Below are 24,972 nucleotides of genomic sequence, written 5' to 3' on the forward strand. Positions count from 1 at the left end.
CAGTCTCTCACCTTGATCTACAAAAGCAAAATACTGCAGATGCTGGAAATTTGAAATAAAAACAGAAAATACTGGACACACTCAGAAAGTCCGACAGCATCTATGGAGGAAGGAATGAAGTTAATATTTCAGGTCTGTGACCTTTCGTCAGAACTGAGAGAAGTCAGAAATGTAATAGGTTCTGAACATGTTAAAGGGGGAAGGGTGAGAAGAATAACAAAAGGGAAGATCTATGATAGGGTGGAGGGCAGGAGAGATTAATGCCAAAAGTTTCATGGTAAAAGGCCAAAGGGAGTGGTCATTGGACAAGTAACAAAACAAAAGGCGTATCTAGTTGAGAGGTGAATGGCAGGATAGTAGTGGTCCGAAAGCAAAATAAAGGAATTAAGAAAGAAACGAGAGAAAAACCAGCAAAAAAACACAAAGGGGGCAGAGGTTATATCTGAAATTGTTGAACTCAGTGTTAAGTCCACCTTGATGTTATTTCCCAATTGGGAGCCCAAAGCCAACCCTAGTTCCCACTGGGAAATCACTAATTGCGATTCCTGCTGAGAACACCAAGCTGACCTAGCTCTGTCTCATACTGGGAGCCCAAACACTAGCTAGGAAACCCAATCCAGTTGATAGCCCCGCCCCAACCAAAGACAAACGACAGTCCAAACCCCAACTCTGACAGTTCACACGTCGAAATAAATCTACAAAAGCAAAAACAAGTCAGTCATCTTCAGTGCAGGAGAATACGCACCATCAGCTGTTCGAAAATGCACACCAGTCTCTCCATATTAAGTGGCTGACCCGTATACTATAAATTCGCAGGTTCAAGTGTGTGGCCTGCCAGCTGGAGCAGGTTTAAAAGCAAATGCTAGGCTGAGTCACATTTCATTTTTTATTATGACTTCTAGGGACTGATTTATAAAAGAAGGCTTTATAAAATCTTCCATGGGTAATTTTGATTAAGCTTTGGGGTATTATGCAGCTGCATGAATTATATGTTTACAATGTCAGTCATTAGGTGCCAGATTAACTGAAATTAGCATAATACATCAGCATTGTGAATGGCAAGCATTGAATAAAACCAAATGAAGTAAATTAGGGACACCCGCCATTTTGGTTGGCTGCCTTTAAACACAACCAATTATGAATTATTCAACAGAGGCAGCAGTATTGTCACTGGACGAGTAATCCAGAGACCCAGGTTAATGTCACCACAGCAGATGTTAGAATTTGAATTCAGTCAATAAAAATCCAGAATTAAAAGTCAAGCCATTGTTGTAAAAACCCATTTAGGGAAAGAAATCTGCCGTCCTTACTCCAGATCCACAGCAATGCCCTCTGAAATGGCTATCAAACTGCTAGAAAGACAATAAGGAGTGAAGCCGGACGGACCACTCGTCATCGACTTAAGCACTGGAAACGACAACGGCAAACTTGGTCCTTGGTCTCCTTACTAACATCTTGGGTGGGGGGTGTGTGGGGGGCTTGTCCCAAAATTGGGAGAGCTGTCTCACAGAGTAGTCAAGCAACATAGTCTCAGAATCATACCTTACAGATAATGTCCCAAACACCACCAATACCATCCCTGGGAATGTCCTGTCACAGGGGGCAGGACAGAGGTGCCGGCACAGTGGTATACAGTCAAGAGGGAGTTGCCCTGGGAGTCCTTAATATCAACTCCAGACCCCATGAATCTCATGTCACCAGGTCAAACATGGGCAAGGAAACCTCTGGCTGATTACCACGTACCGCCACCCTCAGCTGATGAATCAGTGTTCCTTCATGTTGAACACCACTTGGAGGAAGCACTGAGCGTGGTAAGGGTGCAGAATGTACTTGGTGGGGGACTTCAATGTCCACCACCAAGAATGGCTAGGTAGCACCACTACTGACCAAGCTGACAAGAGTCCTAAAGGACATAACTGCTAGACTGGGTCTGCAGCAAGTGGTGAGGGAGAAACATATTTGACCTCATCCTCACCAAGTTGCCTGCCGCAAATTCATCCGTTAATGACCGTATCAGTGGGAGTGACCACCACACAGTCCTCGTGAAGGCGAAGGCCCACCTTTAGATTGAGGATGCCCTCCACTGTGTTGTGTGGCACTATCACTGTGCAAAATGAGAGACTTAAAACAGATCTAGCAACTCAAGACTGAACAACCATGAGGTGCTGTGGGCCATAAGCACTAGCAGAATTATACTCAACCACAATCTGTAACCTCATGGCCCAGCATATCTCCCATTCTAACATGACCACCAAGCCAGGGGATCAACCCTGGTATAATAAAAAGTACAGGAGAGCATGCCAGGAGTAGCACCAAGCATACCCAAAAATAAGGTGTCAGCCTGGTGAAGCAACAACACAGGGCTACTTACGTGCCAAACAGCAAGCGACAGACAGAGCTCAGTGATCACACAACCAACAGATCAGATCTAAGCATTCACCAGTCTTGAATGGTGGTGGACAATTAAACAACTCACTGGAGGAGGCGGCTCCATGAATATCCCCATCCTCAATGATGGGGAAGCCCAGCACAGCAGTGCAAAAGATAAGGTTGAAGCACTTGCCACAATCTTCAGCAGGAAGTGCCGAGTGGATGATCCATCTCAGCCTCCTCTAGTGGTTGCCAGCTTCACAGATGCCAGTCTTCAGCCAATTCAATGCACTCCACGTGATATTAGGAAATGGCTGGAGGTACTGGATACTGCAAAGGCTATTGGCCCTGACAATATTCCGGCAATAGTACTGAAGACTTGTGCTCCAGAACTTGCTGTGCCCCTAGCCAAGCTGTTCCACTACAGTTACAACACTGGCATCTACCCAGCTATGTGGGAAATTGCCCAGGTATGTCTTGTGTAAAAAAAAGCAGGACAAACCCAGCCTGGCCAATTATCACCCTATCAGTCTACTCTTGATGATGAGTTAAGTGATGGAAAGGGTCATCAACAGTGCTATCAAGCAGCACTTACTTAACAATAACCTGCTCACTCATGCTCAGTTTGGGTTCTGCCAGGGTCACTCAGCTCCTGACCTCATTGCAGCCTTGGTTCAAACATGATCAAAACAGCTGAACTCCTGAGATGAGGTGAGAGTGACTGCCCTTGATATCAAGGCAGCATTTGACCAAGTGAGGCATCAAGGAGCCTTAGCAAAACTGGAGTCAATGGAAATCAGGGGGAAAACTCTCCACTGGTTGGAGTTATACCCAGCACGCACAAAGGAAGGTGGTTGTGTTTGTTGGAGGTCAACTATCTCAGTTCCAGGACCTTACTGCAGGAGCTCCTCAGGGTAGTGTCCTAGGCCCAATCATCTTCAGCTGCTTCATCAATGACCTTCCCCACTTCTGACCTTATGATGGAGGGATGTTCGCTGATTATTGCACAATGTTCAGCACCACTCGCACCTCCTCAGATACTGAAGCTGTCCATGTCCAAATGCAGCAAAACCTGGACAATATCCAGGCTTGGGCTCACAAGTGGCAGGTAACATTCGCACCACACAAGTGTCAAGCAATGACCATCTCCAACAAGAGAGAATCTAACCATCGCCCTTGATGTTCAATGGCATTACCATCACTGAATCTCCAGCTATCAACATCTTGAGGGCTACCACTGACCAGAAATTAACCTGCACTAACCATTTAAATGCTGTAGCTACAAGAGCAGGTCAGAGGCTAGGAATCCTGCAGTGAGTAACTCACCAAGATAAAAGCAAAAAACTGCGGATGCTGGAAATCCAAAACAAAAACAAAAATACCTGGAAAAACTCAGACCTGCTGAGTTTTTCCAGGTATTTTCGTTTTTGTGAGTAACTCACCTCCTGACTCCCCAAAGCTTGTCCACCATCTACAAGGCACAGGTCAGGAGAGTGATGAAATACTCTCCACTTGCCTGGATGAGTGCAGCTCCAACAACACTCAAGAATTTTGAAACCGTTCAGGACAAAGCAGCCTGCTTGATTGGCACCCCATCCACATCCACCATCTAGATTGAAACCTAAGGCACACCTACCAGTTCTACTGTCCTGAAAATTAATGTATTTTTAAAGTATACTTCAAAGTGACTTGTATTTAGATCATTCTCATGTAAAAATGACCAGATCATCTGTAATGGACCTGTAATACAACTTAAGGGAATGTCAGAGTAACCCTGGGATTCATAGCATAGTTCTGGGGTATGAAAGAAGGTAGATAGAATGCAGCAATGCGACCAGTATAGCTAGAAGGCAGCAATGCTACCAGCAAATAGATATAGGGACCATATCTTGGTCATGCTGAGTTACACGCCAGAACGTGAAGTGCATTGGCCCAGATTTTGTGGTCCCAATAGCAGTAGCAGCTGAGGCATTCACCGTTATCAAGAGCTGGAACAGCATCATAACTTCTGCTGATCACCGATGCGCCAAACACCGGAAGCTGCGGTGCTCCTCAAAGGGCTCTGGAGAAGTGTACAATGATGATCCTGTTGGGCTGCTCTTTAAAAGGGAGCAATACTGCGTGAAGTTGGGCTAATTTTCCACAACTTGCACATATTTTTACATGCTGTGTGTTAGAGCTGATATTAGCAGGACAGAAGGGCTGTGTCTATGCCAGTGATGTCCCATACAGCAAAGTATTCATCTCAGCTGCTCTGTTATGGAAGCAGCACTCAAGGCTGGTGTGTTCTACAGACAGAAGCAGAATGAGGAATAAGGGCTCATAACAGCATTGTATGGTGACCCTCAAACCACACTACATCTCTCAGTGACCCTCACTGTTGTAACTTCAGCATTATACTGCAACAGCCCCCCACCCCTGCACCCACAGTACTTATTGTTGACCCCACTGCAGTAGTGTGACCCCAGAACTATGCTACTCTGTGACATACCCTTAAGTAGTATTACACCTCAGTTACAGGGTCTCATGGTCATTTTTACATCAGAATGATCTAAATACAAATTATTTTGAAATGTACTTTAAAAAGACATTAACTTACAGGACAGTAGAACTGGTAGGTGTGCGTTAGGTTTTCAATCTAGAGCTTGTTCACATCCTCTGCTAAAGCCACAACTGTCTGCACTCTGCACGAATCATGGAATAAGGCTGGTGACCTCTGCTATGGTGTGGAATGGTGGGAGGATAGCCTATTTGGACTAAAAGAAAGCCAGGTATTGAAATTCAAGGAAAAGTTGAAGAGCAGAGGAGACTGCAGGGTGAGAGAAGCTTTGTCGTAGGTTGCAGCACTGGTGCAATGGGGTTACTTAGTTTAAACCAAGTACAATGACCCATTCAGGAAGTGCATTCTCGGTCATCATACATCACTGCGTACAGAATATTACATGTTATAATAGTGTTACAATGCTACTTGTTATTTGAAAGTTGTTATTGAATCTGCTTCCACCACCCTTTCAGCCAGTGCACCCCAGCTCCCAACAACTCGTAAAATTGATCCTCATGGCACCTCTGGTGGTAGTGCTACTTACCTTCAACCCAAGTTCTCTGGTTACCAACATCCTTGTCACCAAAGACAACTCCTCCTTATTTACTCCGTGAAAATGATTTTGAACACCGTTATCAATTCTCCCCCTAACTTCCCCTGCTTGAAGGAGAATGACCCCCAGCTTCACATAACTTTGCACCTGTGCCACTGGCACTTTTCTAGCAAATCTGTTCTGCACCTGGTCCTGGGGTCTTGACATCCTTCCTGAAAAGTGCAGGGTCCTGAATGAGACACCATAAACCTGTCTGGGGGCCCAACCTGTGTTTTTTTAATCAAAGTCTGGCAATAACTTCCCTACTTTTGTTCTCTCATGTTGATAATGCCCAGGAATTAAAAAGCTTTCTTACTTGTCCTTCAAAGATTGAGGTACATACACCTCAAGCCACTCTCTCCCTGCACTCACTCTCTGTGAAACTTGTACCATTTAATTTAATCGCCTCCTTGTTCTTCCCACAAGATGAATCTGCCATGTGTACTCAGCAACCTGTCTGACCCTCCCTAACCCTGTTCCTATTATCCTCAGTGTTCACTACATTGTGAGATTGTGTTTCAGCTGCAAATCTCTGTCTTTCAACACCAGCCATTACAAACCCTCCATCAGGAAAAGACCAGTACCTGGTCAGTGAGAGCACTGACCCCTCCCCAAACACCCAGCCCCGGGACCAGACTGCCCACCCCCGGCTACTGCCCGGGGCCCCGGGGCCCGCGCCGGCACCTTACCCCCACCGGGGCCGGGGGCCCGCGCCGGCACCTCACCCCCACCGGGGCCCGGACCTCACCCCCACCGGGGCCCGGACCTCACCCCCACCGGGGCCCGGACCTCACCCCCACCGGGGCCCGGACCTCACCCCCACCGGGGCCCGGACCTCACCCCCACCGGGGCCCGGACCTCACCCCCACCGGGGCCCGGACCTCACCCCCACCGGGGCCCGGACCTCACCCCCACCGGGGCCCGGACCTCACCCCCACCGGGGCCCGGACCTCACCCCCACCGGGGCCCGGACCTCACCCCCACCGGGGCCCGGACCTCACCCCCACCGGGGCCCGGGGCCCGCGCCGGCACCTCACCCCCACCGGGGCCCGGACCTCACCCCCACCGGGGCCCGGGGCCCGCGCCGGCACCTCACCCCCACCGGGGCCCGGACCTCACCCCCACCGGGGCCCGGGGCCCGCGCCGGCACCTCACCCCCGCCAGCACCTCACCCCCACCGGGGCCCGGGGCCCCCACCGGCACCTCACCCCCACCGGGGCCCGGGGCCCGCGCCGGCACCTCACCCCCACCGGGGCCCCAGGCCTAGGCCTCGGCCCCAACCCTTCCCCCCAACCAACCAAACCCGCCACTCTGCCCCTTACCTGGCTCCGGCAGGTCTTCAAACAAATCCATCCCTCCTGCTTTTCTTTCCTCGCACCACCTCTCTCAGCCTCTTTTAACCCCGCGACGCCTCTCCCGACCGCCCAACAAACTCCCAGCCCCAGGCTCCAACTGCGGCCTAAAAACATCGCGAGGTTGCCGCAGGGTCCTAGCGCCCGGGGAACGCAGCGGGCGGTCTCCAGAGCTCCTCAGGGTCCTACCGCCCGTATCTACATTCCAGCTTAACACATTTGATTGAGTTTTTTTTTCATTGAGTTGTTGTTGATGAGAGTAATACAGAGAGTGTTGATGAGGGTAATACATTTCATGTGATGTACAAGGACTTCCAAAAGGTATCTGATAACGTGTCATGGCTTATCAAAAAGATAGAACACATGGAATATAAGGGACAGTTAGCTTGGATATGGAAGTTAGCAGTGACAGGAGTTACAGAATAATGGTGAATAATTGTTTTTCAGACTTGTGGGGGATGAATAGTGAGGTTCCTCAGGGATCAGTATTAGGACCACTGATTTTCTTTATCTATAATAGTGGGTGTACAGGGGCACAATTTCAAAATGTGCAGATGACACATTATAAATTGTATCTGCCACATGTCTGCCCATTCCACCAGCCTGATGTCCTCTTGAAGTCTATCGCTATTCTCCTCACAGTTCACAATACCTCCAAGTGTTGTATGCATACAAGAGCTTTGATTTTGCATCTTATATGGTTAGTATAAGATTAATAGCATATAATTATTCATGGACAAGGTATTTGCACACACATTTAGAATGTTTAAATACCCAATGTGTTTAACTGGAATTCATCCTTTCCTCCTTTCACAAGAATGTTTTTTTTTAAACTCATCTCAATTAATTAGTAGTATTGGTATTTAATTTGCTTTGGGGGTGGTTGGGAGGTGATGGGGAAATAATTTCTGTTTTTTAAATTGTACTATGCTTAAGAGAGGAGTGAAGGAAAAATGATGGGAAAAATTGTAATTGTAAAAAACTTCCTCACATTTTGGCTGATTCTGTAGGTTTAGATAGGTTCTGAAATTCCACTTTGCTCAGACAATCTAGTAGAGAAGTTATTTTTGTGGTTAAGCTAGTATCAATGTATGCAGTAAACAAAATCAGGATAAATAACCAGACTGTGAATCTAGTGCCTGCCTAATCCATGTAGGTCAGTAATGTTTTCACCTGTTTAGCTGTTGGGGAGCTTTCACGATTTTATCTTCTGAATCTCTCACATGCTGTGCAGGGGTATGGCACCATTGCCATCTTGTTACACAAAGCTGGATTGCACAGTTGTATAACATCTGTTGGGATGTGTTTCTGGGTAATTGCATTGGTTGTCAGTATGGAAACAAACATATATTTAGATGCATACATGGTACTTTGTTGATCCAAAGCCAGCTTATGCAAAAATAAAGCTTGTGAATGCATACAACACTTGGAGGTATTGAAAACTGTGAGGAGGATAGTAATAGACTTCAAGAGGACATTGACAAGCTGGTGGAATGGGCGGACACATGGCAGATGAAATTTAATGTGTCATCTGCAAATTTTGAAATCGTGCCCCTGTGCACCCGCTATTATAGATCAAGAAAAGCAATGGTCCTAATACCGATCACTGAGGAACATCACTATGTACCTTTCTCCAGTCTGAAAAACAGCCACTCACCATTACTCTCTGTTTCCTGTCCCTCAGTCAACTTCGTATCCAAGCTAACACTGTCCCTTATATTTCATGTGCTTTAACTTTGCTGATAATTGTTATATGGCGCATTATCAAATGCCTACTGGAAGTCCTTGTGCGTCACATCAAATGCATTATACTCATCAACACTCTCTGTTATCTCATTAAAAAATGTCAATCAAGTTCTTTAAACATGATTTTCCCTTAAATCCATGCTGGATTTCCTTAATCACATTTGTCCAAGTGACTGTTAGTTTTTCTCCTATATATATTGTATAGTAACTCACTGGGTATATTGTTCTGTATATATTCTACATAGTGACTCACTGCGTACAGTGTCCTATTTGTGTTGTACTCAGCTCCACCTCTCGGACCCCACCTGTGATAGCTACTTTAAGGATGCTGTGCAAGTGCCAATTATTCACATTACTTCAATAATGAGTATAACAGATCTGTTTCAATGTCTCCCAATGCAAATTTTACTCCTTCAAAAGTGCCCTTATGCTGTTCATTATTTTTTCTAATTTACACAACTAGTCAGAGTTGAATTTTAATTGTGTTTATTTAATCAACTGTGGAATTGATCAGAATGATTATGAAAATTGCTAACTGAATCCTTGTGCTACTTGCTTTTTCAAAATTGTCAACAACAAGGTTAGAATTTATCTATCTTAGTCATTAGTATGTGTAAGAAAGAACAGGGGCCCAAGCAATGGTCCCAATGCATACCTGTACCACACTGGACTTCTACCAGCCTGACACTGACTTCTGTGGTTCCCTGTTAGGTGTGTCCACCCCACCCCCTCCAGTCTGTCAGTGACCTCTGTAACACTCTGCTTTACTGCTTCCCAGACTGGCACTGAACCGTGATAGTCCATTCAGCACCTCCCCCCAGTCTGACACTGACCCCTAGGATATTCTACTTCTCCCTTAGTCCAACTTCATTGTCCACCAGAGTGGCACTCATCCCTGTGCTATTCCACTTGGTATACTGAAGTACACTGCAGGAATTCCAGCCCCTGGATTGGGACAAACAGTGGAGGGAGGAGGGAGGGGGGAGGGGGGAGGGGGGCGGTGGTGGTGGGCAAGGGTACAGGAAGCAAGCATGGGCTATTCTTTTGACTGAGGGAAGTGAGAGTTTATCTTCTTTGGAGCAGATGAACACCCTTTTCCAAAATCTGCTGTCCAGAAGGTAGTAGAGTTAGTGACTGTGGCTTTGATTGCACAGGGATCCGCTACAGAGATGAAAATAAAGATAGCTGTAGCCTGTATTCAATGGTTTCAAATGAAATATGATGGCTAGCTGCCCTTTATAGTGAGTGCATGAATATTACTAGAAAACACTTTTAGCCTCTTTCACATAATCACACAGCCACACATCTAGTAGCCAAGGAAACGTCCACTAGGGTGGCTTCCTCATCAGAAAATATAGGCCCATAAATGTGCCTTTCACTAGCATTCAGTCACATTGCTGTTACAAAGGACAGATGGATCACTTGTGTTAAGATGTTAGGGCTCTTCAAATTTCCAGGGCTTCACTAATTTGTTCACACGTGCAGGAGAAAGGGAGCACATAATAAGAGGGAGAGAAAACAAGCAACCAAGCATCTAAGCCCCTCACCTGTCCCAACAAAATTATTCTGCAGGTAGTGCATTCAGGATCAGTTGTGCCAATTCATTTGGGTCATGAGGGAATGGCTTACACTCACAAATGCAGCATGCACCACAGCACCATAAGCTGCACTGCCTTAGTAACAAGAATCTTACAATGTACATTCCAGAAAGAGGGCATTCAGCCCAACTGCTCCATGCTCCACTCCAGTCTCATCCTACCCTCCTAACCTCAGCCCAACATTTCAATTTTCCCACGTTTATCTACCTCCTCCTTAAATGTATCAATGGCAGTGGCCTCAATTACTCCTTGTGGTAGTGAGTTCCACATTTTAACCAACCTCTGGGTAAAGATGACTCTTAATCATGAATTTCCTATTGGATTTATTAACGATTACCTTATATTTATGGGCCCTAGTTTTGGATTCCTCACGGCTGGAAATATTTTCCCTACGTCGACCCTATCAAACCTTTTCATAATCTTAAAGACACGCATCAGGTCACCCCTCAGTCTTCCCTTTTCTACAGAAATATGTCCCAGCCTGTTCAATCTTTCAGGATGGGTATAACCTCCCAGTTCTGGTATCATTCTAGCAAATCTTTTGTCCACTTTCTCCACTGCCTCTATAATCTATTATATAAGGTGGAGACCAGAAATGGTCACTTACTCCAAGTATGATCTAACCAAGGTTCTACATAAATTTAACATAACCTCTCAGCCTTTCAATTCCGTTATTCTAGAAATCTGCCAGATGCACATTACTGATCGCACAGAAATGCTTGTTTCTTTGGTCTGCCCAAACCCCTTCAGATGATCAGGCCAGCACCTTGCTGCAGTCGCCCCACCTGTCACCAAGATTTTGCGATTGGAGAATGGGCACTGGGTGAAGTGCACAGCATGAATTCAGAGAGGGTACATGCAGATGGCAGTGGTGGAACGCTGACCAGGAGGACTAACAGGATTCTCCAATGAACTTCCCATCCTATTACTTTTGGGGTCATAAAATGATTTTTAATCACACAATCTTTATTTTTGAATGGCGTAAGTGTGAAAGGACAAAACAGAAATGCAGAAGGAGTCAAAAGAACAAACTTTTAGGGCCATGTACCGAACAAATTAGAGGAGAAAGGAATTCTGCAAGTTAGGAATGCTCCCAAGCAATCCCAAAGCACACACCACTGTAAAGAGGGGCTACCCTTAAGGACCTACAGTCACTCCCTCTGTTTTGGTACCCAGTCCCTCCCTGCATATTTCCCAAGCAATACTAGCCAAAATCATAGTTCCTCCTTCATTTTCAGCATTCTTAGTGAAGCTTTTGCTCATCATTACCTAGGGAATTATTTGACAGCATCACAGTCCAGCTAGAAAATACTAGGCTGGAACAATTATGGTGCAGGGTAGGCTTCAGTCCCATTTCCCTGAATTTCTGTCCCCTCTCTAATTGACGCCTGTTACTAAAGCTGCTTCCAACCCTACATTGCCTGATGATTCTTTCGTGACTATGGACAAGGATATATGCGGTCTGACATTAGTCTTCATGCCCATGTCATCCATCCATTCCATGCCGATTGCAAATTCTTCCAGGATGTGGCTGCACCAATTAATGATGTGTATTAGTTTCTCTTCTCAAAGTGGACATTTCTGAAAAATAATCTTTCAATAATCCTCCCATTTTCTGCCCATCTTCAATTACTTCACCACTTTCAGTTTTTAGAGTTCGAACTCCCTCCCAACTCACTTTTGTAGTATCAAATCTCTCCTATATGACTGCTCGGGTAAGGAGTTCGGCAGCAATATTCAACTACTAACCTGATTTGAGCCTTTAAGACCATTGCTCTAAATAGGCAAATTTAAGTAATTGTAGCCACCTATAAAACTTTGAGGTCACAGGACTGATGTTACTGCTTGTAAAGGTCAAGCTTCAGCTCAGTAACTATCTTTTTCTAAAAAGTGCGCTATGTATTGATGAACAGATAATTGGATAGATCATAGATACTTTACTGATATGTGCATATTGCTTCTGTCATTTGTGCAGCTTGTGTGTGTAACATAATAAGACACAGAATCCAAGTGCTTGCTTGTCCAGAACTGCATAATTACCACGTTTATTTCTTTATTGACAATGCGTTAAAGGGTTCACAAACATCTGAAGACTCTAATTCCAACACCCATGGTTTACACTTCAAGAGACTACTGACCATCTGAGACGGCGTGTACATATAATATACAATGGTCACAGCCATTTAGTATATACAACGTCAGAGGCATTTTTCAAAATGTACAATGCTGGGGCTTTGTGGGAGGAACAGGCATAAACTAACTGACAATAGAAGCACAGATGTAGAAAACAGATCCTTCCATTAGTTCTCTAATGTGTGGACAGGGCCAAAAGTCAATCCCAATTGAAATTTGATGCAGGAGTTGCCTGTTTGACTCAAGTGTCCTGGGGTGAGCGTTTGGAAGTGTCTATGCTGTACTGATCTCTTATCAGTGGGTTTAACAGCGATGCCAAATGGTACCATTTTTGCAAACCATTCTGAAAAATTTGGGAAAGCCCTCTTGCTTTCCTTGGAAGAAAGGACAAAGCCATTTGTACAGCACACTGCTGTGATCCACTAGGGCAAAAATTTATTTGTGGGGGGTAGGGGGGGTTGATCTTTATAGAATGGGCCATTTTGCTTCCACTGCTGCTTATAAACCTCACTCAATATTCAGTTCTATCGACTTCAATATAACAGATGGGCAAAGTGATACACTGCAACCCTGCCCCCCTGCCATTACACAACCACCCAAAACAAATTTCTACCCGCTGTCTCTCTCACTCTCTCCCTGAGAATATAAAGGGATCAACTGGGTTGAGAGTCACCATCTAATGAGGTCTCATCCACGGCTCAACAGTTGCAAACTAACATCCTTTGAAAACAATCAGGTATATCCTGCGATTTATCACTCATATTCTGGCAGTTACCCAACTCAAGCAACTATTTCAGTTCGCTACTGTCACACATCGGGTGACAGTGGCATTTTACAGACAAGCGAAGTGTGATCTCATTAAAGCACGAGGTACAGTCAGATTGCTCCCATCAGCTCGAGGCTCCCTTTTCCAGCTCAAAACACCAAAATCATTGCCTTTTGGTCCAAAACCAAAGAAATGGAGTTTGAAATTTTCTGATCTGACAGAACTCTTTGAACCTGTACTTTTCCAACTCAATCTTCCTGCAGAGGTCTGGCACCAGCAACACTTAAGTGGTCAAAAATCTATTTGACTGAGGCAAATTGTGCAACCCTGTGAAGTATTCAAATCCCAGGAGAGAAAAAAGTAAAAATGAAAAGATTGGGAGTGAGTCCAGGGGAACTTTTTCATTCAAAAGGTAATTGAATTGTGCAATAAGTGTCCAGAGGCCGGAATTGACATTGACAGTAGAAGTGAGGTCAAGAGATAATATGTTTCAGGTGAAGAGGTGCAGGAATGTGATGAGAAAGTAGGCAGACGGTGTTCATGGGAATGGTGAAAAGGTGACTAGATGGAGCTGAGGAGGAAGGTGAAAAAGTGCATAGGTTGAACTGAGGGATAAGGCAAGAATATGAATTGGTTATATTGAGGGATAGCAAAAGGTTGGATTAATCTATGAGGAAGGGATGGACTGTTGGGCCGAATGGCTTTTTCCTTTTACCTTAAACATCTCAATTCCTTATGGCATGTTCTGCTTATTAAACATCTGACAGTCAACTCAAGGAAAGGAATTCAGCCTTTGCTAAATGCTACTGTTACTTGTGAGTTGAGCAAACCATGTGAATGGCATTTTCAAATTATCCTATAGCAGTTGATGTACTTGTTGAAGCAACAAAACGATGGAAAAGAATTACACCTGAATTGAACATCAAGGGCATGTCCTAGGGTGCACTGGGTCTTTTATCTGGTGAAGGTACTGGGCAGCCTTTGGTCAAGCAGAGCAGTAGTGAGAATGTTATGCTTGAATTACCTTTATTACTAATCCCTCTCCCTCGCAACCCTCCAACTTTCCTCATATGGGCATGCTCTGTAGGTTGGTTGGCCTAAGGCACACCCATGGCTTCTAGTTGCACTGCGGTGCAGGAAGGTTTGCAAGACCCTTTGTCTGTATATCTCATCCCATCCTGTCATCAGGCATACACCATAGGCTGGCTGGCCAAGGTTATACTGCCATGAAACTCAAAAAGCTCTGAAAAATGGCATTGCACTAACATTGTCATTTCTGCTCTGGCAAGTTGAGTAGTCTAATTCACTCCACCTACTCCTAGCCTTCAACGCCATTTTATTATCAACCTAGACAAAAGGGACTAGTACAGTGCTTTTTCAATATTTGTATTAATTGAGACTACACCTTGGAAAAATATTAATCTCTTAAATCTGTTCAAGATTTCAGTTCTCCATAATTCAATGGAAGGTAATGGAAATTGGCCAGTTAAGGTCCAGGGTTCAGGTGTTATTTATTTGATTCCTGTGCAATTTTTAAATTATTCTTCTATGGGGTGCAGGCAACAGTGACAAAGCCAGTGTTTGTTACCCATCCCTAATTTCACTTGAGAAGGTGGTGGTGAGCTGCCTCCATGAGCTGCTGAGGTTCATGTGGTGTAGGTACACCCACAGTGACAATGAAAGAATGGCAATTTAGTTCAAAGTCAGGATGGTTTGTGGTTTGGAGGGTATTGAAAATTAAATGACTATCTAATGCCATCTCTCCTGAATGGGTTCAGCTGTTTATTGTCGGGTTTCTTTGTTAGGTTGCCTTTGTTTAATTGCCCGACAGACCCGTACTGCTCCATTTCTAGTATTTCAGATTTGAGGAATCAGATTCGTGAACACAAATCAATTCTTCAGAACACAAGCCCTTCTAGTTCAAGTGCATCCAACCAATCTATCCAGATTACTGTGAATTGGAAACAGTCAAGGTGGAGTTGGAGAGGAAAACAATGCCCTGTAGGAAACATTTCATTCTCTGAACCCAAAACAAAAAAATCTACTTTTACTGGAGCACACTTACTACCTGCTCTCATGTATGCAGTCCTATGGAATACAATAATTAATAACAGATTGAATGTGCTGCTCCAGATACTTTGACATTCTATTGATGTTCCAGATATTTCCCCTCAATAATTTGTCTTCATACAGAATCCCATCTACACAAGTCTATTCCTCATCTTCTTAAGACATTGACTCTCACTTTGTGCCATCAACACTGATCATCTTCTGGCATCTCCTCTCGAGTAATCATTTGTGACATGTGACTCTAGAAAAGTAATTGTTAGCGGAGTATTTGACTGCAGAAATTATGACCAAGCCTCCTCCTGATTTCAGCTTACCATTTACACGTACTTTCCAGCGGACATCACTAGATGGTGACCAAAAGCAGAAAACTGTTGTAAACCCTTTGATGAAGACAATTGTCTTTGGATACAGGAATAGAGTAGGTCATTAAATCCACCAAATTTAAGCTGCCACTCTGCCAATTAGATCTTGGCTGATCTGTGTCTTAACTCTACCTACCTTTCTCGATTCCGTAACTCTTAATACCATTCCTTAACAAAAATCTGTCAGCAGCCATTTTAAATTTTTCAATTCAACTAGTCTCAACAGCTTTTTGGGAGAAGAGAGTTCTAGATTTCCACCAATCCTCTGGCTTTTTTAGGATCTTCTGGCTTCTATCCCTCAGTATGTCTCCAGGTGTCCCCATTATCCACTGGGTCACAGGGTGGCCGGTCCAAGTGGATTTTATGAATGCACGTTCCCGGTGAGGAGACTTGCTCAGTGGCAGCGCTATCAGGATGTCAGGGTGCACGCATTTGATCAAGGCTCCACATATGGAGTCCGCATCTGGAAGATCAGCCCGTCTGTATAATTTTATTTAATACTCTATAGGCCAGCTATCTCTCATTCTCTCTCTTTCTGGGATGATGTGCACCCATGGAGAAAAGTTTGGATGCAAATGAAAGCCGGGGAGAGTTGTGACGTTGCAAACAACCTCATTAGCAATGCCGAGTGATCTCTGTCACTAGACATCAAACATCTCCAAATGAGACCGGTTACTAAAGTGGCTGAGCATGTTCAGTGCATCAGCAGAAACGCACTTAAAATGTAGAAGCAACCGAGGGCTGTGGAGAGAAAAGTGACCCTTAACGTACTGTGGCAGGAGGGGAAAGCCAACATGTTTAGCCTTCTTGTGCATAGAATGCAAGGAAAAGCCCTTGACCTAACTGACACATTGTTAATGTCAATAACACAGAAAAAGTCAGCAGGACATGGGTACAGGACACTCATTCCAATGCGCATCTGAAGGTTTTGCTACAAATGGTCAAAAGCCCTTCTCAGTTCCACAAGCTTCCATTGATGCACCATCAGCTTAAACACTGAAAGGATACTGACCAGGACTTGTGTGCTTTCCACTCTTGAGAGCTTAGGTTTAACTAAAGAAACACTGTAAAATCCAGACTATAATCTGCAACCTTTTAAAGTCAGTTAACACATAAATGTGACATAATTTGTAGCTTTTCTATTTAGCAGCAATTGAATATTCCTGCATTCAACTCGTTTTGGATGATGTCACACTGACAGTTTACAGGAACCAATAGAATAACACCAGCCTTATCAACAAAGGGTGCAACATATACACGGCAGTGAACTCTATAAGTTTGAACAAAAACAACCATAATACATGGGTGTGACGTATACATAGGTGTGATTTATATGTTGACTTTAGGATATTGCAGTCTCCCGGCAAGCAGATGCCATTTTTGATTCCGCCTGCACAGCATTGGGAAAGGGGAGGGATGGTGTCTTCCATTTGTTTCTGGTTTAAATAAAGGACCATGGAGATCTTTGTCACTATGCCTCTACAGCCCAAACAGTGTGGGCTAGAGGGAACCTTGACCACATTTGAAGCAATGGTTCTATTTCTACCAACACTGTAATCTCCAAGTGTCTCCTCCACGTTCGAACATTTCAGGACTGAACGACAGCACCCCTTTACTACCCCACCCACTGCGTTCTCCATTGTAGACCCTTCAACTCTCCCCTGTTAGAATACTCAACTTGCTTATAACACTAAGAATGCAGTCACCAGCTGTGGATTAGTGTTCTTCCTAAATAGAAATGTGATGCACAGCGACTGGCCATGTGGTGACCTGGGGTGTAAAACACCCTTCAAAGCAAATGCATGCTGCGCTGTGCAGCCAACCACCGTCAGTGGCACTGGAACAGCATGAGAAAATGTCCCAGAATGGCCCAGGCCTACTAGCCCCTTCGCCATCCAAAGAAAATCATGGAGGACACAGCCTTGTGGAGCCTGTGGGGTCGGCACTCTGAAGATGAAGGGGTTGCAGTGGGATCAACAGCGGTGTTTAGAAATGGCTGACTTAAGGCGTAAAGGAAAACCAATCTGAATCATTGCTCCTGCCCCCAACCCCAATCTGGTCAGGTGTACAGTCTGTAACTGGATGAACAAGTCCAGGGTCATGGTGGCAATGGCATTAGGCTGACAGCAGACCTCGAGTGTGTTGGCATCTCCTGCATTAGCCATGGATACAAGAATTCAGCACAGCTCGCTTCCAAAGACACTGATTTACAAAACATTGAATCTTTCAGATCCAACACGGTATGGGTGCTGAGCTGGCACACGGATCCAAGCATACCACATAAACATGGCAAGCAGGTGGCAAGAGCTACCCAAACATGTGAGCGTGGGGAGGGTGGAGGACAACAATGTCCAACCTCAGCAGTGACATTTATTATTCACTATCAGAATACACTATCATTATAGAGCTAAACATGAAATATATACAACATTCACCTTTTTAATCCTCCGCTGCAATTCCAGACTTTGTGATTCTTCTTCACCTGTCTAAATAGACAATTCCTCCCCTCCCACACAAAAAAATAAACTCCCAGATCTTCTCAGGAACAAACTTCAGACCATTCATGGTGCCTTTTGGGAGGCCAAATCGGCCCTTAAGGGGGATGAACGCGGGCAGCAAGTCAGCATCGGGGCTTTGGCGGTGTCAACTAACCAATGAGGAGCTCTCATTGATCATTTTAAGGCTCTTCTTCACTTCGCCCACCAGTTCCTGCATCCTTCCCAGTCGATGTCCCAAACCCATGAAAAGGATTGTGCCTCAGAGCACAGCAGCACCCCATTCAGCCTCTCTGTTGGGAATGACAGTGATGCCATGAACCGTCTTCACACCCTTCCCCCTCCGTAAATTCACATTCCCCCCACCCCCCACCAAAAAAAAAGGTAAGGACTACATACAGCATCTAGTGTCCACATCACGGAGCTCGTTCATCAGTGATATCTAACCACTTGCTGAAGACACACAGAGCATCACACGCACACATAACACAGCGCTCCCCAGCGCCAGGCGACACGGTTTTTGCTTTCACACAACTATTAATTTTTGTTCCTCAATAAATTACTACATGTAGAGCAGGCATTTTAGATGGGCATTCACGTCAATGCTGGAAGGGCAGGGTTGACTATGTACATATGAGTCCAGTCTGATGTCACTGGGTTAGAGTGGAATTTCAGCTGATTCAAGGATCCACATCAGATCCTCATCTGACTGCTCCTCCTCCTAGACAGCTTTGATCTGCAAGAGAGAGTGAAATAGTTTCAGTAAACGCAAGATGTCACCACCTCAGGATTATATTAGTGAACATATATAGTAATGCTGTCTGAAGCCCCACACTATAACACTCTGATACACTGGCAACCCTTAGTATGACACATTCAGGAACACCCCATAACCCTCACTGTAGCATACTCTCATTTATTCCACATTATCCAACGTATTCTAGTTTTCTATTGCACTATCCTAGTAACACTGTAATACTCTCTGAGATTCAAAGACTTCTTACTGTAACATTCTCAAATATATCCCCTACATCTGTGTCAAACTCTCATATAACTTGCCGTAACACTGATATATGTCAACTTTGTACAATAACACCCTCTGATATACCTCAAAGCCTTCCCAATAACACTGTCTGTGTCAACCAGGCTGCACTGCAACGTCTATTCACAGGCGCGATCCGACTACTGATAGGCACGGGGGCTTTGACCTGCTCCGTTTCCGACCTGGGCCGATTCACCCCTCTTTACTCGACCTGGTGATCCCGGATTCCTCCGGGGACACCATATCGATGCCCAGCTTAGTGAGGACACCTGATCGGCATAGTCCGCAGCAGCCCAGAACTCCCGGCCTCAAGCAATCCGATAGCCTCAGCCTCCGAGTCTTTTTTTTTTTTTTTGTAAAAATATACTTTATTCATAAAAATCTTCAATCACATTCAAAACCATTTCAAAAACAACATTACAAGGGTACAATCCAGGTTAAACTTTTACAAAATGTATCACCAGGTGCATCAGTACAAACAATATTACAGTCATTTACAGCCTTTCATTTTGATCTGTACAGCCCGAGGGGCTCTAAACAGTTCCCAGTCTCTCGGTGCGCTGTGGTAGAAAGGTCTTAGACAGCGGCCCTTCCCCATTGCGCCTTTGCGGCAGCTGCCCCAAGCTTTAGTGCGTCCCTCAGCACGTAGTCCTGGACTTTGGATTGTGCCAGTCCGCAACAATCGGTCGGGGACAACTCTTTGTGCTGGAAGACCAACAAGTTTCGGGCAGACCAAAGCGCGTCTTTCACCGAGTTGATGATCCTCCAGCTGCAGTCGATGTTTGTCTCGGTGTGTGTCCCTGGGAACAGCCCGTAGAGCACAGAGTCCTGTGTCACAGAACTGCTCGGGATGAACCTCGACAGCAACCACTGCATCTCTCTCCAGACTTTCTTTGCAAAGGCACAATCCACAAGGAGGTGAACAACGGTCTCTTCCCCACCACAGCCACCTCGAGGGCATCGTGCAGAGGGGGTGAGACTCCTGGCGTGTAGGAAGGATCTGACGGGGAGGGCCTTTCTCACCACCAGCCAAGCTACGTCTTGGTGCTTGTTGGAAAGTTCTGGCGATGAGGCATTCTGCCAAATGACTTTGACAGTCTGCTCGGGGAACCATCCCACAGGGTCCACCCTCTCCTTATCCCTCAGGGCCTCTAGGACGTTACGTGCTGACCACTGCCTGATGGACTTGTGGTCAAAGGTGTTTTTCTGCATAAATTTTTCCACCAGGGACAGGTGGTACGGCACGGTCCAACTACTTGGAGCGTTCCGCGGCAGCGTGGCCAGACCCATCCTTCGCAACACCGGGGACAGGTAGAACCTCAGCACGTAGTGACACTTGGTGTTTGCGTACTGAGGGTCTACGCACCGCTTGATGCAGCCACACACAAAGGTGGCCATCAGTATGAGGGCGATGTTGGGCACGTTTTTTCCCCCTTTATCTAGAGGCTTGTACATCGCGTCCCTGCAGACACGATCCATTTTCGACCTCCAGATAAAGCGGAAGATGGCTCGAGTGATCGCCGTCGCGCAGGAGTGTGGGATGGGCCAGACCTGCGCCACGTACAGCAACAGCGAGAGTACCTCACACCTGATGACCAGGTTCTTACCCGCAATGGAGAGGGAGCGTCGCTCCCACATGCCCAGTTTCCTTTTCACCATAGCCACTCGCTCCTTCCAGTTTCTAACGCATGCCCCGGTCCCTCCGAACCATATCCCCAGCACCTTCAGGCCGTCAGCCCTGACAGTGAAGGGGACAAAGGATCGGTCAGCCCAGTTCCCAAAGAACATGGCCTCGCTCTTCCCACGATTTACCTTGGCTCCCGAGGCCAGTTCGAACTGGTCGCAGACGTGCATCAGTCTGCGCACCGACAGCGGATCCGAGCAGAAGACGGCGACGTCGTCCATGTACAGGGAGGCTTTTACCTGAGTGCCTCCACTGCCTGGGATCGTCACTCCTCTTATGCCCGGATCCTTCCTGATGGACTCGGCAAAGGGTTCTATGCAGCACACGAAAAGGACAGGCGAGAGAGGGCAGCCCTGCCTGACTCCAGATTTAATCGGAAAGCTATCTGTTTCCCACCCATTGATTGAGACTGCGCTACTGATGTTAGTGTAGAGCAGTTGGATCCAATTTCGAATTCCCTCCCCAAAGCCCATTTTGGAGAGCACATCCCCCATGTAGGTGTGCGATATTCTGTCAAAGGCCTTCTCCTGATCCAAGCTGATGAGGCAGGTATCCACACCCCTGTCCTGTACATAGGCAATCGTATCCCTGAGCAGCGCCAGGCTGTCAGAGATCTTCCTGCCTGGCACAGAGCAGGTCTGGTCAGGGTGAATCACCAATTCCAGAGCGGATTTGACCCGGTTGGCGATGACCTTGGACAGAATCTTATAGTCCATATTCAACAGTGAAATGGGTCGCCAATTTCTAATTTCCTCCCTTTCCCCCTTGTGCTTGTAGATGAGGGTGATGATGCCTTTCCTCATGGATTCTGACATGCTGCCGGCCAGGAGCATACTCTCGTACACTTCTAGCAGGTCTGGGCCGATCAAGTCCCACAGAGCCGAATACAACTCCGCCGGCAGGCCGTCGCTTCCGGGGGTTTTACTCTTCTCGAAGGACTCGAGGGCCTTAGTCAGTTCGTCAGGAGTTAGCGGTTTGTCTAGGCTCTGCCGCGTACTGTGGTCTAGGACCTCCGTGATAGAGGACAGGAAGGACTGGGAGGCCGTGCTGTCCGTGGGCTTCACGTCATACAGTCCGGCATAAAAGGATTTGCTGATCCTCAGAATGTCGGACCGTGATGACTTTACTGAGCCGTCTTCTTCCTTCAGGCTGCTGATCACAGAGCGCTCTCTGTGTACCTTTTGGAAGAAGAAACGTGAGCACGTCTCATCCTGCTCCACGGAGCGGACTCTGGAACGGAAGATGATCTTGGAGGCCTCCGAGGCAAAGTGCGAGGCTTGCTGGCCCTTCACCTCTTGGAGCTCCTCCTTGACATCGACCCCCATCGACTGCAGCCGGAGCAGATTCTGCATCTTTTCCTGGAGTCGGGACATTTCCCTCTGTTCCTTTCTAGCTTTCTGGGTGCCTTTGAGGATGAAAAACCTCTTGATGCTTCCCTTGATCACTTCCCACCAGTGTGTCAGGGACTCAAAGAGGGGTTTCACGGTTCTCCAACCTTTGTAATCCCTCTTGAGCTCCTCAATGTTCTCTGGGGTCAGCAGTTGCACATTTAGCTTCCATGCCCCCCTGCCCACCCTCAGGTCTTCCTCCAAGTGGCAGTCCGCCAGTAGGAGGCAGTGGTCAGAGAAGAACACCGGCTTGACCTCGGTGGATCTGACTGTGAATGCACGGGACACAAACAGGAAGTCAGCCTCCGAGTCGCCGGATAACAGGCGCGCCTATACTTCACTATAACAGTCTGAAGTAGGCCACAACTCCCACTATAACACTGTCTGGTATACACCACGCATCTCACTGTAATACTGTCTGATATAGGCCACACCTCTCACTTTAACACCCAACAGCTCGCATTAGAAAAAAGACTTGGGTCAGGATTTTAAGGATGGAAGGGTTACCCTTCCTATCATTTTATGCTCCGACAAATATTAACTGGATGGAGGTGGGGCTTCTGCCCCTCACTCAGGAGGAAGTTGCGCCTCAGAAAGCTGCCAGCCAATCTGATTGGCCAGCAGCTCTCTGGTCCTGCAGCGCCAGAAACTGCAGTGGACAGGACTGGGACTACATGCAGTCCCCAGCATCTAAGTCCTGGGTGTCCAACAACAGGTAAATGTTGCAGTCTCAGGGTAGGGTGGGGTGGGGTGGTGAGGTCAAGAGGAAGTGGTCAGAGGGGGGCTGGGGGTGTTGGTGGAGAGGCCAAGGGAGGAGGGTGCACCTACAGAGGCCATACCTTTTGGGGGGGTCCCCTATGTTAAAAGGAGGCTGCTGATGGAGGTGCCCCACCCCCACCTTTCCGCACAAGGCCTTAGCAAGATCATTTTTCAGACGTCCCCCCTTGCCCTAGAACTTCTCCTGCCAGCCTGAAAATTGAGGCTGGGTGGGAAACGGTCCTTAAGTGGTCAATAATTGGCAACTTAAGGGCCTCAATTGGGGCAAGGGAGAGCAGGCAGGCCTAGGTTTCACCTGCCACAATGTAAGATTTAGGAGAGGTCAGGGCGGGTGGAAGCCCAGTGGGAAGGTCATCCACAAAGTTTTACAGCCATGCCCCCACCTAAAAACCTGCTGGCGGGTGGGGGGTGGGGGGGGGGTGCAAAATTCTGCCCCCCCTTTCACAAACACTGGACCTCACAAAGCACTTTGCAGTTAATGAAGTTATTTTTTGAAGTTTAGTAACTGTTATAATGCAAGAAACATGGCAGCTAATTTTTACACAGAAAACAGCAGCAATGTAATAATGAAGAGATAATCTGTTTTTATGATGTTGATTGAGGGATAAATATTGACCAGGACACTGGGTATAATTCCTCTGCTTTTCTTCCAATAGTGCCATGGGATCTTTTACATCCACCTGAGAGGGCAGATGGGGCACGGTGTAATGTCTCATCTGAAAGATGGCATATCTGACAGTGCAGCATTCCCCCAGTACTGCACAGGTATCAGCTTCAATTTTGTGCTCAAATCTTAGAGCGGAACTTGAACTAGGAACCTTATGAGTCAGAAGTGAGAATCCTACCAAGTGAGTCACAGCTGACACTGTCTGATACACCCCACACCTCTCACTATAACACTGTCTGATACACCCCACACCTCTCACTATAACACTGTGTGATATACCCACACCTCTCACTATAACATTGTGTGATATACCCACACCTCTCACTATAACACTGTGTGATATACCCACACCTCTCACTATAACACTGTCTGATACACCCCACACCTCTCACTATAACACTGTGTGATATACCCACACCTCTCACTATAACACTGTGTGATATACCCACACGTCTCACTATAACACTGTCTGATATACCCACACCTCTCACTATAACATTGTGTGATATACCCACACCTCTCACTATAACATTGTGTGATATACCCACACCTCTCACTATAACACTGTGTGATACACCCCACACCTCTCACTATAACACTGTGTGATATACCCACACCTCTCACTATAACACTGTGTGATATACCCACACGTCTCACTATAACACTGTCTGATATACCCACACCTCTCACTATAACATTGTGTGATATACCCACACCTCTCACTATAACACTGTGTGATACACCCCACACCCCTCACTATAACACTGTGTGATACACCCCACACCTCTCACTATAACACTGTGTGATATACCCACACCTCTCACTATAACACTGTGTGATATACCCACACCTCTCACACTAACACTGTGTGATATACCCACACCTCTCACTATAACACTGTGTGATATACCCACACCTCTCACTATAACACTGTGTGATATACCCACACCTCTCACTATAACATTGTGTGATATACCCACACCTCTCACTATAACATTGTGTGATATACCCACACCTCTCACTATAACATTGTGTGATATACCCACACCTCTCACTATAACATTGTGTGATATACCCACAACTCTCACTATAACACTGTGTGATATACCCACACCTCTCACTATAACACTGTGTGATATACCCACACCTCTCACTATAACACTGTGTGATATACCCACACCTCTCACTATAACATTGTGTGATATACCCACACCTCTCACTATAACATTGTGTGATATACCCACACCTCTCACTATAACACTGTGTGATACACCCCACACCTCTCACTATAACACTGTGTGATATACCCACACCTCTCACTATAACACTGTGTGATATACCCACACCTCTCACTATAACATTGTGTGATATACCCACACCTCTCACTA

The 24,972-nt window shown here is 46.2% G+C and overlaps 2 protein-coding genes across 9 annotated transcripts in view; both read right to left on the bottom strand.

Annotated features, from left to right (window-relative positions):
- The window catches only part of ilkap (integrin-linked kinase-associated serine/threonine phosphatase), a 54,073-nt gene extending 47,085 nt beyond the window's left edge, over window positions 1-6,988 (bottom strand). For 3 of the 8 annotated variants that reach the window (XM_078563424.1, XM_078563426.1, XM_078563423.1), the window contains exon 1: window positions 6,827-6,988. In XM_078563424.1, the coding sequence (XP_078419550.1) occupies window positions 6,827-6,857 (31 nt within the window). In that variant the 5' untranslated portion in view covers window positions 6,858-6,988. Of the gene's footprint in view, window positions 1-5,456; window positions 5,589-6,826 lie in introns of those variants that run through there. The other 5 variants (XM_078563431.1, XM_078563427.1, XM_078563429.1 and 2 more) reach the window with 2 other exon arrangements.
- A 5,226-nt stretch (window positions 6,989-12,214) lies between these two features.
- Window positions 12,215-24,972, bottom strand: part of kif1aa (kinesin family member 1Aa) — a 324,793-nt gene continuing 312,035 nt past the window's right edge. Inside the window, exon 48 of the mRNA XM_078563437.1 lies at window positions 12,215-18,762. Coding sequence (XP_078419563.1) covers window positions 18,720-18,762 — 43 coding nt within the window. The 3' untranslated portion in view covers window positions 12,215-18,719. The remainder of the gene's footprint in view (window positions 18,763-24,972) is intronic.

This window comes from Cetorhinus maximus, chromosome 19 (assembly GCF_964194155.1).
Source record: "Cetorhinus maximus chromosome 19, sCetMax3.hap1.1, whole genome shotgun sequence".
NCBI classification, from domain to species: Eukaryota; Metazoa; Chordata; class Chondrichthyes; order Lamniformes; family Cetorhinidae; genus Cetorhinus; species Cetorhinus maximus.